This window comes from Scomber japonicus, chromosome 22 (genome assembly GCF_027409825.1).
Source record: "Scomber japonicus isolate fScoJap1 chromosome 22, fScoJap1.pri, whole genome shotgun sequence".
Classification (NCBI taxonomy): domain Eukaryota; kingdom Metazoa; phylum Chordata; class Actinopteri; order Scombriformes; family Scombridae; genus Scomber; species Scomber japonicus.
In genome coordinates, this window is record NC_070599.1 from 18,552,526 (window position 1) to 18,569,977 (window position 17,452).

The 17,452-nt window shown below is 36.1% G+C and overlaps 1 protein-coding gene across 1 annotated transcript in view; it reads left to right on the forward strand.

Moving 5' to 3' along the window:
* Positions 1-17,452, forward strand: part of LOC128383510 (basement membrane-specific heparan sulfate proteoglycan core protein-like) — a 333,871-nt gene that overhangs the window by 53,011 nt on the left and 263,408 nt on the right. The window contains exon 6 of the mRNA XM_053343122.1: positions 7,904-8,170. Within this exon, the coding sequence (XP_053199097.1) occupies positions 7,904-8,170 (267 nt within the window). The remainder of the gene's footprint in view (positions 1-7,903; positions 8,171-17,452) is intronic.

The window sequence follows — 17,452 nt, forward strand, 5'->3', positions numbered from 1 at the left end:
TGATAATGTTAATGCTTTTATTAACAGGGCAGAATGGTAATTCAACAAAAGACCCTGATACGGCTGATGAGGGCAAACCATCAACTGCAGGTGCATAATTATAGTGTTTGACGCTTGTGTCTTTATTAGTCATCTTATAATGGTGATAATTGATTGTAAAAGTAAAATGCCTGTATCAGCAATATTCTGCTTATAATTGTGAATCTAATGTAGAAAACAGGTGAATATGGAGCTGCTTGTATTTGGGACACATTTAGTAGATATATCATTAATGATTACAGTAAGTGTGACTTCACCTTCCCTTATAATCCAATTTGATGCTGAAACAAGACAGTTAACCTTAACATATGTTTAATATTTCTTCACTGATCTCATGTCTTTGTTTACATGAATATAACAATTCACCTGGTGCACTGTTAGGATGATTCTAAGGGTCCATGATTGACAGGAGCCCTAAAAGATATTACAACATTATCTGTCTGTTTGTTTTTAAAATGAACTGATCATCAATTCTAGACGTAAATAGATGTTTTCACATGTTTTTTTACAAGGTACTCATTAAACTAATACTTTATTTTTCTTGTTTCTGGCAAAAGAAATTAACCACTCAAAGCCTCTATATTGCTCAAACATCCCCCTCTATATACATGACAAGCAAGTAAATGTTTATCAAGCTATTCATACTAACTCTGTTGTCCCTGCTCCTGGTACCAGGACCAACATTTCCAGGCTTCACAGTCCTGACCCCCCTTAATAAAGAACCAACCCAACTGCATACTGAAGACAAACGTGAGTAGCATTGTGTTAAATGACATTTATTTTATCATTATTATTATTAAAACTTTTTTTTTTTTTTTTTTTAATTAAATCCTTCTCAATGGTAAGAATTGTTTGTATACTTGGTTAACAAATCTACAGCTGATATTATTTTGATGTAAATCATTCTGTAGAGAGAATTTCCCATTTAAGAATTTAGACTGTACAAGTTGACCTTCAGCACATCACATAGAGGGTGTCCGTCTTGTATCAAGTAGTGAATTTCACTGTATGCAGAATGGCACCATAATTTACAAAATGAACATCATGCTGTATTGAAGAAGACTTGGAATTACTGACATAAACTCAGGAAACTGTTTACTGAGGTAATAAATCAAGTGATAGGGTCATTTTCTCAATTTCACTTCTTTTTGGAACGAGTTGAGTCGCCCCCTGCTGGCCATTAGAGAAAATTGCGGTTTAAGGCACTTCTGCTTTGGCCTTACTTTTCAGACCCAGAACTACTTTCCTCATAATGATGAGTTTTCTTTTCATGCATTTATCTGATAATGTTAATGCTTTTATTAACAGGGCAGAATGGTAATTCAACAAAAGACCCTGATACGGCTGATGAGGGCAAACCATCAACTGCAGGTGCATAATTATAGTGTTTGACGCTTGTGTCTTTATTAGTCATCTTATAATGGTGATAATTGATTGTAAAAGTAAAATGCCGGTCGAGCCTGTATCAGCAATATTCTGCTTATAATTGTGAAACTAATGTAGAAAACAGGTGAATATGGAGCTGCTTGTATTTGGGACACATTTAGTAGATATATCATTAATGATTACAGTAAGTGTGACTTCACCTTCCCTTATAATCCAATTTGATGCTGAAACAAGACAGTTAACCTTAACATATGTTTAATATTTCTTCACTGATCTCATGTCTTTGTTTATCTGAATATAACAATTCACCTGGTGCACTGTTAGGATGATTCTAAGGGTCCATGATTGACAGGAGCCCTAAAAGATATTACAACATTATCTGTCTGTTTGTTTTTAAAATGAACTGATCATCAATTCTAGACGTAAATAGATGTTTTCACATGTTTTTTTACAAGGTACTCATTAAACTAATGCTTTATTTTTCTTGTTTCTGGCAAAAGAAATTAACCACTCAAAGCCTCTATATTGCTCAAACATCCCCCTCTATATACATGACAAGCAAGTAAATGTTTATCAAGCTATTCATACTAACTCCGTTGTCCCTGCTCCTGGTACCAGGACCAACATTTCCAGGGTCCACAGTCCTGACCCCCCTTAATAATGAACCAACCCAACTGCATACTGAAGACAGACGTGAGTGGCATTGTGTTGAATGATATTTATTTTATCATTATTATTATGAAAAAAATTTATTAAATCCTTCTCAATGGTGACAATTGTTTGTATACTTGGTTAACAAATCTACAGCTGATATTATTTTGTTGTAAATCATTCTGTAGAGAGAATTTCCCATTTAAGAATTTAGACTGTACAAGTTGGCCTTCAGCACATCATATAGAGGGTGTCCATCTTGTATCAAGTAGTGAATTTCACTGTATGCAGAATGTTGCATTAATGTCTACACAGTGTTATAGTTTCACAGCTCAATGTCAGTTAATATTGTAAATTTAGTATCAGACTGCAGGAGAGTTACAAGCCTGCACAGGTAGTTACAGCAGTTGTGTGTGTTTGACGTGGCCTATGTGTGTGGTAGTGGGACCAATGATATCTGTCCAAGGGGCCTAAAATCCCTGGCTGCAGCCCTGCAATTCACACTAACTGAGATGACTAATGAACCAAGACTACCCCTTTATCGTACAGATGCGATCTTGGAAAGTCCTGCATTCACATTGTTTGAGGGAGACTCAGTGACTCTGCGCTGTAGCCATCGTCCTCCCGGAAATGAGAAGGAAGCCACTTTCTACAGAAATGGATCGCTTCTTGAAATGGACACAAACCATCAATCACGTAGAATATCAGACACTTCTGTAGGAATGACCATTCATTCAGTATCAGTGTCAGACAGAGGACATTATAAGTGTAAGTTTGATGGAGGAGGAGAATCAGAAAAGAGAGAACTACAAGTTAAAGGTAAGTAGCTGTTATACTGTGATGAAAAAATGTCCACAAAATAATCTTATCTCAAAAGTTCTACTTAACTTTTTTAAGCTTTTAACTGCATTTCACTTTATTCATACAGTTGTTTGACTCCTGTTTACTAAAGTCTTCAATTTCACACAGATTTAGTCACAATGGTACGGGAGGTTGAGAGAGTTTAATGCACTGCAACTTAATATTCACATATAAATGTAGCAGAAAACACACATGCAGCATTTAGAGAGAAAAGTTTGTTTATAAACATAAACCTGTGCAAACAGAGAGGCTAAATTAATTTGACTTAAACTCAGTTTGAAACCAGTGTTTTCTTTGTGTTCTGTAACAATATAAATACATGTTTGATGTTTATTACAGTAATTTCTTTGTTTTCTGTTTTTCTAAATTTAACAGCAGGTAGACGCAGGATTACACTGAGAGCAGGCGGTTACACCATACGAGGACAGCAGAGTGTGACTCTGACCTGCAATGTGGAGGACTCTGCTGGCTGGAAATATGACTGGTTCAGACAAAACTCAACAGATTCTGGAAAACCTCTTCAGACAGCAGACGATGGTGAATCAAACAGATTCAGTATCTCACAGGGAGGAATTTACACCTGCAGAGGACGGAGAAGTGAACCAGATACCCTCACAGATGTTATCACACCTGGAAGTGATGCAGTCACCATTAATGAAACTGGTGAGATAAGTCATTAATTTTTTAAATAAAACAACATTTATTCTTTAAATTAAATTTAAATCAGTGAGAAGGCTTTTAGATGATTTTATTGAGTATATTTTAAAATGATCAGAGGCAGTGACGGTAGGTCAGATTCTTTACTCCAATGGCTCCCCCTAGTGGTGACTCCTTTCTCAGCATGAGATCAGACACATCATTACATTTACTGACAGTACTGTGATACTCAGTTTATTACTTCACCAACTTTTCCTCCTGCTACAAATCATCTTTTCATACAGTGAATGTTTATAAGTAACATGGCTGTGAACAGACTGTACTATACATTATAATGCTGAATAAAAGGTTCTCATTCTTATTCATAGAAAGTTTAATTTAATATATATTTAATTTCCAGTAATCTACCTGCTTGGTAATCTAGACAGCAAAGACACAACTACAGGAGATTATTAAACTGTTCCCCAAAATGACTAATGTTGAACAGTCAAGTCTCTCTGCTCTGAATGAATGAAATCCTGAAATGAATCCTGTAAGAGTTTAGGTTTAGGTGTTCTGGAGGATTGTTGTCCTCAGTAAAACCTGTTTATCTGACAAACTGATGTGATTACATACTGTAGGTCTGTTTATACTATTTGATTTTTATATTCAATTTAATGCTTTTTATGTTGTCTTGTATATTGTCTCTTAATTTTATATATCTAGTTGTGTCCTAACTGTGTATTTTTGGTTTGAACAGTTTCCAACAAGGCTGTTGTGACTCTGCAACCCAACTGGTCTCTGATATACAGCGGTGAGACAATCACTGTCAGATGTGAGATAGAGGGAGGTGGAAACACTCGATGGGAATATGAATGGAGAATAAACAACAGGGACATATCTCACAAAGATAATGAATACAAGATCATCAGTGTTTCCCACAGTGGAGACTACAAGTGTAAGGGCAGAAAGGACTCATATTCCTCTACAGAGTGGAGTAAAGTCATCAGACTGACAGTATCATGTAAGTTGGACATCTGTCTTCCATAACGAACATGTTATGTTTTATATTGTTTTCATCATTTTTTTAGTTCATCAACACCATGTGATATCACTTACTGAACAACCTAATAACTCAGTAGGCTATATTTATTTAATATCTGATAATACCTAGGTTTTTCATAGTTGTTTTGTGTTTTTCTCCCAGCAAATAAACCCAAACCCACACTGAGAGAAGACAAAACCATCATACCAGTAGGAGGGAGTGTGACACTGACCTGCTCTGTGGACGATTCTGCTGACTGGAAATACTACTGGTTCAGACAAACCTCTGAGTCTTCTAGAGCTCAACCCATAAGAAATGTTAACCCAAACAGAGACATAAGTGTTAATCAAGGAGGCATCTACTACTGCAGAGGAGGAAGAGGAGACTCAGTCTTCTACACAGAGGACAGCAACAAAGTTACTATTCAGGAAACTGGTGAGTTAAGTCATTAGTTTTTGAATAAAACAACATTTATTCTTTAAATGTAATTCTTAAACAGTGTCTGAAGTGTGGAAGAAAACCATATGTGGTAACAAGAACCTGAATGAATGGATGATGTAGTCCAGTACCTCTTAGCTCTCTCTCTATATCTAGTTGTGTCCTAACTGTGTATTTTTGGTTTGAACAGTTTCCCACAAGGCTGTTGTGACTCTGCAACCCAACGGTCCTCTGATATACAGTGGTGAGACAATCACTGTCAGATGTGAGATACAGAGAGGTGGAAACACTCGATGGGAATATGAATGGAGAGAAAACAACTTGGACATATCTCACAAAGATAATGAATACAAGATCATCAGTGCTTCCCACAGTGGAGACTACAAGTGTAAGGGCAGAAAGGACTCATATTCCTCAACAGAGTGGAGTGATGCCATCAGATTGACAGTATCACGTAGGTCAAACTATCTGTCATCCATTTTCCTAATGGCTTGTTTTACATTTCATAAATATGATAACATAAAATATTTTCTCCCTCCAACTATGATGCAGCCTCCTATGAGCAGCTCAGTAACAAGAGGTTGTTTGTTAGTGTGGAAACAGTATTACTGAAAATGAGCTGTCAGTGTTTCAAGTCTGTTGTGTAACAGTATGATGGAGTAAAAAAACTAAAAATCAAATCTCATTAAAAATGTTATAGTTGTTGTTTTGTTGTTTTTCTCCCAGCAAATAAACCCAAACCCAAACTGACAGCAGACAAAACCATCACACCAGTAGGAGGCAGAGTGACACTGACCTGCTCTGTGGACGGTTCTGCTGACTGGAAATACGACTGGTTCAGACAAACCTCTGAGTCTTCTGTAGCTCAGCACATGGGATATTTTAACCAAGACGGAGACATAAATGTTTATCAAGGAGGCATCTACTACTGCAGAGGAGTAAGAAAAGACTCAGTCTTCTACACAGAGGACAGCAACAAAGTTACTATTCAGGAAACTGGTGAGTTAAGTCATTTGTTTTTTAATAAAACATTTATTCTTTAAATGTAATTCTTAAACAGAGTCTGAAGTGTGGAAGAAAACCATATGTGGTAACAAGAACCTGAATGAATGGATGATGTAGTCCAGTACCTCTTAGCTCTCTGAAGGAAGTTTGAACATGTATTAAATCCTTTATCATGGTAATAATGCAACATTTGATTAATACTTCAGTTTGTATACAGACACAATAAAGGAGTTGAGGCTTCTTCCCTAATGCTGCTCAGTTTAACTTATAAATATCTGGAAAACACATGACTGTTTAATTCAGTATTATTTGTGGACTTTTCCTTGACATTGAATATCATTTAACTCAATGTTTCAGCTGAAATAGTTTTCCTTTGTTTCAATCTAGATTTTAAATCAGTGAGGAGGCTTTTAGATGATTTTATTGAGTATATTTTAAAATGATCAGAGTCAGTGACGGTAGGTCAGATTCTTTACTCCAATGGCTCCCCCGAGTGGTGACTCCTTTCTCAGCATGAGATCAGACACATCATTACATTTACTGACAGTACTGTGATCCTCAGTTTATTACTTTACCAACTTTTCCTCCTGCTACAAATCATCTTTCATACAGTGAATGTTTATAAGAAACATGGCTGTGAGCAGACTGTACTAATACATTATAATACTGAATAAAAGGTTCTTATTCATAGAAAGTTTAATTTAATATATATTTTATTTCCAGTAATCTTCCTGCTTGGTAACCTAGACAGCGAAGACACAACTACAGGAGATTATTAAACTGTTCCCCAACATGACTAATGTTGAACAGTCAAGTCTCTCTGCTCTGTGAGATAAATGAATCCTGTAAGAGTTTAGGTTTAGGTGTTCTGGAGGACTGTTGTCCTCAGTAAAACCTGTTTATCTGACAAACTGATGTGATTACATACTGTAGGTCTGTTCATACTACTTGATTTTTTTTCTATTTTTCTCTTAATGTTATATTTGTAGTTGTGTCCTAACTGTGTATTTCTGGTTTGAACAGTTTCCAACAAGGCTGTTGTGACTCTGCAACCCAACTGGTCTCTGATATACAGAGGTGAGACAATCACTGTCAGATGTGAGATACAGAGAGGTGGAAACACTGGATGGGAATATGAATGGAGTGTAAACAACAGGGTCTCACCTCAGAAAGACAAAGAATTCAGAATCAGAGCTTCTTCATCCAGTAATATAAACTTCATGTGTAAGGGTAGAAGAGATTTATATTCCTCGACAGAGTGGAGTGAAGCCGTCACACTGAGTTCATGTAAGTCAAATATGTTCATATCATATTCATGTTTTTCTGTTTCAATCTATCTCGATAAGGTAACAGTAAATATTTTCTCCTTCCTATAATAACCTGGCTTCCTGAGCAGCAAGAGACTCAAATTCTGTTTTAGTTTGAGGACAGAATAACTTAAGAAGAGACAACATACAGTGTACTTTTGGTTTATAATGATTCACATGGAAATGTGCAGAAAACAACATAAAATATAAAATATCAGCTGTCTGCCAACAGGAGAATAATAAATGACAGTGAATCATGTGTTGAAGAGGTTTAGCACCAGTGTTACCAGATGATCATCACAACTAGTCTGGTGTTAATCAAAAATAAAACAAAATAAAATAATCAAAAAAAATGCATAAATTTGCAGCAACTCTTTCCCAAATCAGTCAACGACCAAGAAGAGTCATATGTCACATGCTGTTTTTAACTTCTATATGATGGTATTAGCTAAGTGATTTAATTGATATTCAAAGTTTTTATAAGTGAAATTTCATCTCATTTGATACTATTTTTGTTTTTCTCTGAACTGAACAGTGAATAAAGCCAAACCGACACTGACAGCAGACAGATCCATCATACCAGTAGGAGGCAGTGTGACACTGAGCTGCTCTGTGGACTCCTCTGCTGACTGGAAATACTACTGGTTTAGACGTGACTCAGGTTCTTCTGCTCTTCAGTTCATAACAAATGTTAAACCAGTTAACAAGGTCTCAGAAGGAGGCATCTATCAGTGCAGAGCAGGAAGAGGAAACCCAGAGATCTCCACAGAGTACAGCAGAGCAGTCACTGTTTGGAAAACTGGTGAGTTTAATAATTTGTTGTGGAATAATAAAACATGTATTATTTAAATCTATTATCAGTAGTGTAAAAAGAGTAATTATGGTATTTATAACAAAAAAGAAGAATGTTAATGAAAAAGTGAGTATATGTTAGTGGCTCTTGTTCCTCTGATGACGGCCTGTTCAGGTTGTGTAAAGATGTGAAACAAGAGTGGAAGCTTCCACAACACATTTGTCCTGTTAAAGTATTTGAGTATTTCTGCTGAGGAGCTGCTGTCCTGTTTCAGTCCAGACTTTAAATTAGACTTTTAAAGTTTTTATGTAATTGTCCTTTAATCCCACTTCTATATTTAATATGTTTAGTATGAAAGACTGTCTCTTATTTATTGCATGTTTTCTTCTGGTAATAAAAAAATGTTAAATTAAAATGTTTGCCTCTGATGTGTATTTGTCACTTTTCACTGTTTTTTCTGATGTTTTTAAGATTTGTTTTGGCAAATAAGTTGCTTGACATGTCTCCACACTTATGTCTTAATTCTTAACCATGAATAGTTTCCAATAAGGCTGTTGTGACTCTGCAACCCAACTGGACTGAGATATACAGAGGAGAGACAGTCACCATCAGATGTGAGATCCAGGGAGGTGGAGACATTAAGTGGACGTATCTATGGAGACCAGACAACTTAAACACATCTCCAACACTCAGTGAACACAAGATTAGTAGCATTACTGTTTCCCACAGTGGAGGATACAGTTGTAGAGGACTGAATGACTCATATTCCTTAACAGAGTGGAGTAATGTCTTCAGACTGACAGTATCATGTAAGTTGGACATCTGTCATCCATAATGAACATGTTATGTTTTATATTGTTTTCATTCATTCATCAATAATATGTGATATCACTAATAACTCAGTATATTTATTTAACTTAATGTATTTTATCTAATAATTCCTGGAAGCTTTTGATTTGACCTTTTTAAAGGACAAGATAAATATTTTAACAGCAGGAGCAACATTTTTCATATTTAGTCAGATCATCTAAACAAAACAAATTAACAGAGTAGAATATGATTTCATTTAGTTAAAGATTGATCTGTTTAATAGTGTTACATGTCGACCTGGAGGCAGCTATTCTGGCTTTTGAGCCATTTCAAGAATGATTTTACTCTAGTAAGTACATTTCCCTCCAAGATCAGAGAAAATATCAAATAATGACTCACGGTGCAGATCATAATGATTAAATGAATGTTTCTAATTTGTATCAATTTGTTTAAATCAGACTATATAACAGGATAATAATGACCTTTTAATGTCTTTGTTCTAAACTGAACAGCAAATAAACCAAAGACCAAACTGAGAGCTGATAACAGAGATATTCCAGTAGGGGGCAGTGTGACCCTGACCTGCTCTGTGGACTCATCATCTGGTTGGAAATACTACTGGTACAGAGGAGAGAAAACCTCTGAACCCCTCACCACACAAGATTATGTTTTACAATCAAATGGACAAATAAGGGTCTCACAGGGAGGACTTTACTGGTGCAGAGGAGGGAGAGGAGACCCAGTTTACCACACAGAGTACAGTGATTCAATCAGGATCAACAAATATGGTGAGTTTGACAATGAGATTTATTACACAGTTACTGATTGAGATTTAGTCTAAAAACATTATGACTTTTAACTTTTGTCATTGTTGTATCCTCATTGGTAATTCTTAACCATGAACAGTCCCAAATAAGGCTGTTGTGACTCTGCAACCCAACTGGACTGAGATATACAGCGGAGAGACGATCATGCTGAGATGTGAGATCCATGATGGAGACACAGAGTGGGAGTATGAATGGAAGAGTCCCCATGGCACATATCCAAATAACAATGAATACATGATTAGCTATGCTTCTTCATACGACAGTGGAAACTACAGGTGTAGAGGCAAAATGAAAAATGCAAAACATAATTCAACAGAGTGGAGTGCTAACATCACATTGACAGTATCTGATAGTAAGTCTGATCTTATTTAATTTTACACTGAAAATATTAAATATTCTATAAAATGATTTGTTAGTACATATTTACATATAAAAAATATTTAGACATAATGTAGCTCAATAATAGATAAAATGATACTTGTCTTATATAATATATATTTACTGTCTAGAGACTAAAGTTTTATCATAACATGTTTTCATTCTTTCCAACAGATCCAGCAGCAGCTGTCCTCATTGTGTCTCCATTATGGCTGAGTCCTGGAGACTCAGTAACTCTGAGCTGTGAGGTTGAACATCCATCTGCAGGATGGAGGTTTTACTGGTATAAGACTGTTCCCAAACTATCAGATGACTTCTACATCTATGAGCTGCTACCTGGTAGCATCAATGGGACTGAACAGGATTCCTACATCATTCATGGACCGACACACACAGCAGGATATATGTGTAGAGCTGGAAGAGGAGACCCAGTGTATTACACTCAATACAGCAAACCTGGGTTTGTTTGGTCTGGAGGTGAGTTTGTTTGTTTTAGTCTCTTTCTGTCAAGAAGCAGTTGTGATGTCATTATCTGGGTATTGATTGTGGTGAACCTTTGACCTTTCTCCATCAAGTCAAGGTTTCAGTTTTTCACCAAACACAATGTTGATGTTAAATTATTTTACATACTGGACTGAGCTGGATTTCCTTCTTTACATCTTCAGTTGATCTGAAAGCATTTTACTTGTCATTGGAACCAAACTCTCTTTGCAATGAATAGAGTCAAAATATAGGAATGAAAACCACGTAAATGGACAAAGTACAGAAACAACTACAAACCTGAGAAAACTCCATACAACAGCTGAAACCTCTCTGTAGCACACTTCACGTCTCCACTGTCAGTCCATATGCTCTGTATGTTCTTAACACTCAGTTTCACCTAAACACAGCACCTGATGCACCGATTATATGATTCAGATGTTTTTATTCTCAACAATAAATAGTATTAAAAGTACAAATAAAATAATTATTTGTATTATGATCTTTTTAAATGTAATATCTCTGTTCTTGGTTTTTCATTACATGTTTTTCAGATGTTCATTCAGCAGTGACTCTCAAAGTGAGTCCTGACAGAGTGCAGCACTTCACCTCTGACTCTGTCTCACTGAGCTGTGAAGGAAACTTTACTGAGTGGAGAGTGAGGAGCTTTCCTGAGGACCAGAACTGGTCAGACTGTTATAACTGGAGGTCCATGACTGGATCCACATGCAACATCTACAGTTCACAGCAGAGTGATGCAGTGTACTGGTGTGAGTCTGGATCAGGAGAGTTCAGCAATGCCGTCAACATCACTATAGAGAGTATGTTTTCATTACATATATTTTATTTTCAGCTTGTATTTAAATTATTTTCAACATGGTATCACTAACTACACTTCCTGTGTAGACAAACAAGTTATATACCTAACCTTTTGATAGACAAATCTAATTTTAAAAAGAACTTAAAGCTTATTAAATTATTATTTCTTGAGATATCATAAAGGCATTACATCCAATTCAATAATCAGACGCCTGCTGCACAATATTATAATTTAGTTCATTTCTTGTCAAACACAAGTAATGCAAAAGCATAAAAAATACAAAATTACACCAACAACTCAGCTGTGGCCCAAATGAAAGATTCTTCATATTTATTTAAATGAGTGGAAATTAATATTGTAAAGACCCAAGATGTTTGGTCCACAGTTTTTTTTGGTGTGCAACAAGACCTTTCTTAATCTTTTTTTTTGTTGTTGTGATTAACATTTTTTTATTTTCATTATTCAACAATAACAATAAAACAATAACCCCACCCCCAACAAACAAACCCCTCCCCTGTCATCACCATCCACGCTGATCCCTTTCTGGTTACCAACATCTACCATTGTGCTCCTTCATGTAACAGCTATTACATCCACACTAACTGCATCAATATAGACAAAATATAAAATAACTCTATATAAAAAAAATAAAATAATAGACGCAGAAAATGACTCCAGACAAGATCAGTACAACTAAATAAAGTAAATACTACATAAGGAGATAATTGGTTAACAAATAATTAAAAAATGCAATAATAGCAAAAGAAAAAAGAAGCAACGTCATGTATTCATCCATAATGACTGAAAATGCATCTCTCCACTATATGACCCTTTTCAGGAGCCCTTTAAAAACTGTAAGTATTTGCCCCACTTTGCTTCATATAGACCCAGTTTACCCAGTTGTTTATATGACATTTTTTCGAATGCAGCAACTTGTGCCAACTCCACCGCCCACCCTTGAAAAGAGGGCACCTTCTCTGTCGTCCATCCCCTGATAAGTATTTGTCTGTCAATCATAATACTGGTTTGGACATATATTTTAATATGTTTATCCTGTCCTGCCAGAACTGAATGATCACCCAAAACAAATAATCTAGGGCTAAATGGCATTTGTATCTCTGTAATCTCACACAAATTATCATGAATATTGGTCCAGAATTGTTGGACTTTATCACATGACCATAAAACATGAACTAAATTACCTTCCTCAGATTTGCATGGCCAACAATTTGATGTGGGTAATAATCCTAATCTAAATAATCTGGTAGGAGTCCAGTAAAAATGATGTATAATTTTAAATTGAATATGGCGTATTCTTGCATCCCTTGAAACTGCTTTAACATTTTTACAAATTCTGTTCCAATCTCCGTCACTAAATGTTAGGTTCAGATCCCTTTCCCATGTCTTCTGCAGAGCTGAAATGGGCCCGTTGCCACGAGTCTCAGGGCGTATTCACACCTGCCTTTTTTGGTTCGGACCAAACCAAAAAAATTGCTGGTGCGGACCTTTTGGGCTGGTGTGAACACAAACCATCGAACTCTGGAGTGGACCAAACAGTCGGACCGAGACCCAGTCGGAGAGGTGGTCTCGGTTCGCTTCCAAACGGACCCTGGAACGGTTCGCTTGATATGTGAATGCGACCGCGCTCGGTCCGACCCAGTTATAAATAATCACATGCCTTTTTGGACGCAACAGGCTCTCGTAGCCGACCGCATTATGGGAAATAATTGTTTGATTAGCGCCTTAGCAACTCCAAACTTGATTAGCAAACCGGCAGTTGAAAATGAGTCGTGGCTCGTCCATGATTGTTTACTTTAACCGCCGCTTTCCCCCCTTTTTTCCCTTACCGCTTTACCCCGACCCCAGAGCTTTTTGTCCAATGATTGAACGATCTTTGCACACATGTGGGTTTGTTGACAAATTCTGGTCCACTTGCGAAAAGCGCAATGTGAACAGGAACCGCACCAAACCAAAAAAGAAACATTGTATTTTGGTCCGGACTAAATAAGCGGACCAAAGGACTTTCCTGGTGTGAATACGCCCAAAATCATCATAGAATAATAGACTGCTGCTTTGTGTCTCCTTCCATAACTCTTCATAATTTTACCTAGGAGTTCTGCATTTTGGGGAACCGATGAACCAGACCCAAAAATCCCCACCAACATGTCGAAGTTGCAGGTACCTTAAAAAAAGTGAGACGTAGGAATATTGAACTGCCTCACCAAATCCCCAAAAGATTTTAAGGAACCATCACAATACAGATCCCCCAATGTGACCACACCATTCTCCCGCCATATCTTCCAATAAATGGGGACTTTACCAATTCGTAATTTAGGATTTAACCAGATACTTAGGTTTCTGTGGTTCAGACAGGGGCGTTTACCATTCCAAATAAATATCTTGGATATCCTGTCAAACGTTTCAAAATAATAATGGGGAATTTCTAAGGGAAGGGACTAGATAAGATAATTAAGTTTGGGAACACATTTCTTAATCTTTGATGATAAAATTAAAATACTAATTTAGTCAGAGGTGATTTTGTGACAGTAGCCACCCACTGTTTCTTTCATGTGTACCTGTTAGCTCTAGAGCTAACTAGCCATAGCTATATTTACAGTTATGTAATAAAGCTGAAATGTTGGGTCTTTGTTCAGCTACACTGATTCTGTGAGATATATTAGTTGTAGAAAAATAAAGGTATATGTGTGATCTCTTCTTATAGTTTTATGTCACCTTGTTCTAAAGGCCACCAGCTGGTATCTGACTGAAACTTCTTATTCTTTGACTGTTTTACAGATGCAGATATTATCCTGGTGAGCCCTGTGCATCCTGTGACTGAGGGACAGTCTGTTACTCTTGGCTGCAAACTGAGGACAGGAGAATTACTTTCCAACGTGTTTTTCTATCAAAATGACAAACTTATCCAAAATGATACCAGAAGAGAGCTGAATATCTCTGCAGTGTCAAAGTCAGACGAAGGTTTCTACAAGTGTAAATACTCAGGAGAAGAATCAGCACAGAGTTGGATGTCAGTTCAGGGTGAGTAGGATTAAAACAATTCATACATTTAGTTTTTTATTAACTGTGTTACTGTCTTTGGATGAAATGTGGTCAAACATTTCACATTAAATTGTAAAGAGAACTAGTTTTATGCTGTATTGAGGATATTCAATAATTTTTAAGGCAGTTCAATCATTACATAGCGTACATGTGAATATCTTCTCCCTGGTAACATTGTTCTGTGTGCGTTGATTGACTTGCGTGAGTTCATGAGAGGGCCAGTTATGTTATCGTTATTGTTTTTAGGTTGAATGGTTTTACGTAATTAGGATCCAAAAAAAGGTAACTGTATTTAGCTAGTTATAGTAATGAAATTACAATTTTAAAACACATTTTACAACAAAGAACGATATACTACTGTAACAGGTTTGGATCAGGTGTGGATAATGATGAGTCAGGGGTTGTTTTCCTGCATTTTCTGCTCCCTCATCAATGCAACACAGCATTGTGTGATTTAATTGATTTTCTTTTACAATGCTTAGAAATGTACTCTTACACTTTACTATTAAAAGCTATTAAAACAGATAGGAAAACACTTTTTTTTTAACGAATAAATCTCAAACCATAATAACCAATATGAGAACAGTGACACCTAGCGGACAAAACAAAATACTGTATATGTGGGGTAAAATAATTACATTTAACAAAGGAAACATACCTGCAGAAGACAAACACACATGTACCAGTCTTCTGGACTCTTTCTGTACTTTCTGCTCCTGAATAAGTAAAATAACAATGAGAAAACGTGTGCTAAAAAGCTCTGCAGCCCTGTCTGGTTTACATTACGCAGCAGCCTGCCGTAGTATAAAAGGCGCGAAAACAAAAACATTCATAAAACGTATATTAATGGTTAAAACAATATAAACAGCTACGTAATGTTAGCGGTATTTACATTATATAATATGCACCAAAAACATCAACCTAAACAGATCGTTTTTCAAAGAAAACTGTTAAAAATCACAGCAGCATTTCCTAACAGAACTTACCCTCAACAACACAACACAACACAGCACTGTGAGGAGCTGACGCGACGACCTACGGAAACCCAGGAGGTACAGAAAGAGGTCACAGCCAAAAAGGTAGTTTCCTCAGGAAACGCAAATAAAAAATAACAATAAAATAAAACAACTAATAAAGATAAAATTCACAAATATTCAACAAAATAAATAAATGATCAAACAAACAAAAATTATTTCAGTGCATTTTCAAACTCTGTTTCACTACCATGCACTGAAAAAGTCCCAAACGTGAGCAGAAATGAGATAGAAAATGAACTTGCTGATCCACAAAGGTCTGAGGAGAGGATGATACAGCATGACATGTGCAGGTGCGCTCATCAGTGTGTGCTCCTTCATGTACAACTATTACAGCCACGCTAACTGCATCAGTATAGACAAGAAAACACACACACACACACACACACACACACACACACAGAGAGAGAGAGAGAGAGAGAGAGAGGCTTTCCCAAAGACGGTTAAAAGATAGCTTGAGTTTACTGCACATAAAGCTCTAATTTTGTTTTTATACTAGATTTGTACATTAATATGTTTGTATTCACACGTATGCGCTTTGCAAGTCAATTTTTTAGTTTGAGAAAAGTGCTATGAAGTTTACCTGATTTTATTAATATTTATAATTTATTATCTCTTATAGCAGTGTCAGCAGTGTCCAGGCCTGAAAACTCTTCATCTCTTATTCTAATTCTTCTAATTGTTGGGCCGGTTTGCGGAGTTGTATTTATTATTCTCCTGATCCTGTTGTATCGCTACAGACGACCCAAAGGTGAGACTTTTTACTGCTGGTGTTAAATGTCTTATGTTTTAATTAATTACATACACATGTTGTCATATAATGTGAAATATCAGAACTTACAAAACAATCATATCTAACATCAAGTATCTTTTTCACAGATTCTCTCTTCATCAGGTTGGTATAAAACCATCTTCTCTTATTTATAACGTAACAACAGTATCTTCAATGTTCCTCATTAAATTTAATGTATTTTCTAAATGTTTTAGGCCAATCCAGTCTGAGAGCACCAATCACAATGAAACTCAACGTAATGAAAACTCCTCTTCTCTTCATGGTCAGTCTGTTGATTTATTTGTTGGACTTAAATTAACTCTAACCTGAACATCTTTACTCTCAGTTTCTGCTCAGCTGGTTCTTAATGAACATTAATCAAAAGCCACAGTGTCAAAGACTTGTCAGCTGTTGAACCACATGCACAAAAGATCACAGTATAACATGGTTTCACATTGTTTAGACTTGAACTGAACCTACTAGAGAGAGCCCTGAAATATTATCGTCCTACTGTCCTTTCATAACAATACATACTATAATAACACCATCACAGCTTCATGGTATGAACATATGTTTCAGTCCTGGTTGAGACTTTTTAAATGTTACAGTTTCACAGACTAAAACATTTAATGTTCATTGTGTTTACACTCATTGCTCCATAAATTATAAAAAGATGAATTTTAACCTTAGCTTAATATGAACTGCTCTGTAGGTGATGCCAATCTCTATGAATCAATCAAAGGCTTTGAGGACACTGACAATGGTGCAGTATATACCTTTTAATTTACGAAAAAATCTTTATATTTCAGATGCAGATGAATCCCAGAATATCACATATTCTTCGGTCGAGCTTAAAAACTTTACTAAGACGGGTGAGTAACTCAAATGTTTTTGTCTGGTGAAAAAACTAAACAAAAAGAAAATATACATTTATTTTTTTCTTACATTTCTTTCATCATCTTAACAGGAAAGCGTCAAACAGTGGAGAGCTCTGTTTACGCTGAGGTGAAGACAGGATCTGCTGCAGGTACATTCACACATTTATGTTTTCATATAATTAACTATTTAAATTCACTGTTTGTAATTATTAAGTCATTGACATGATTATTT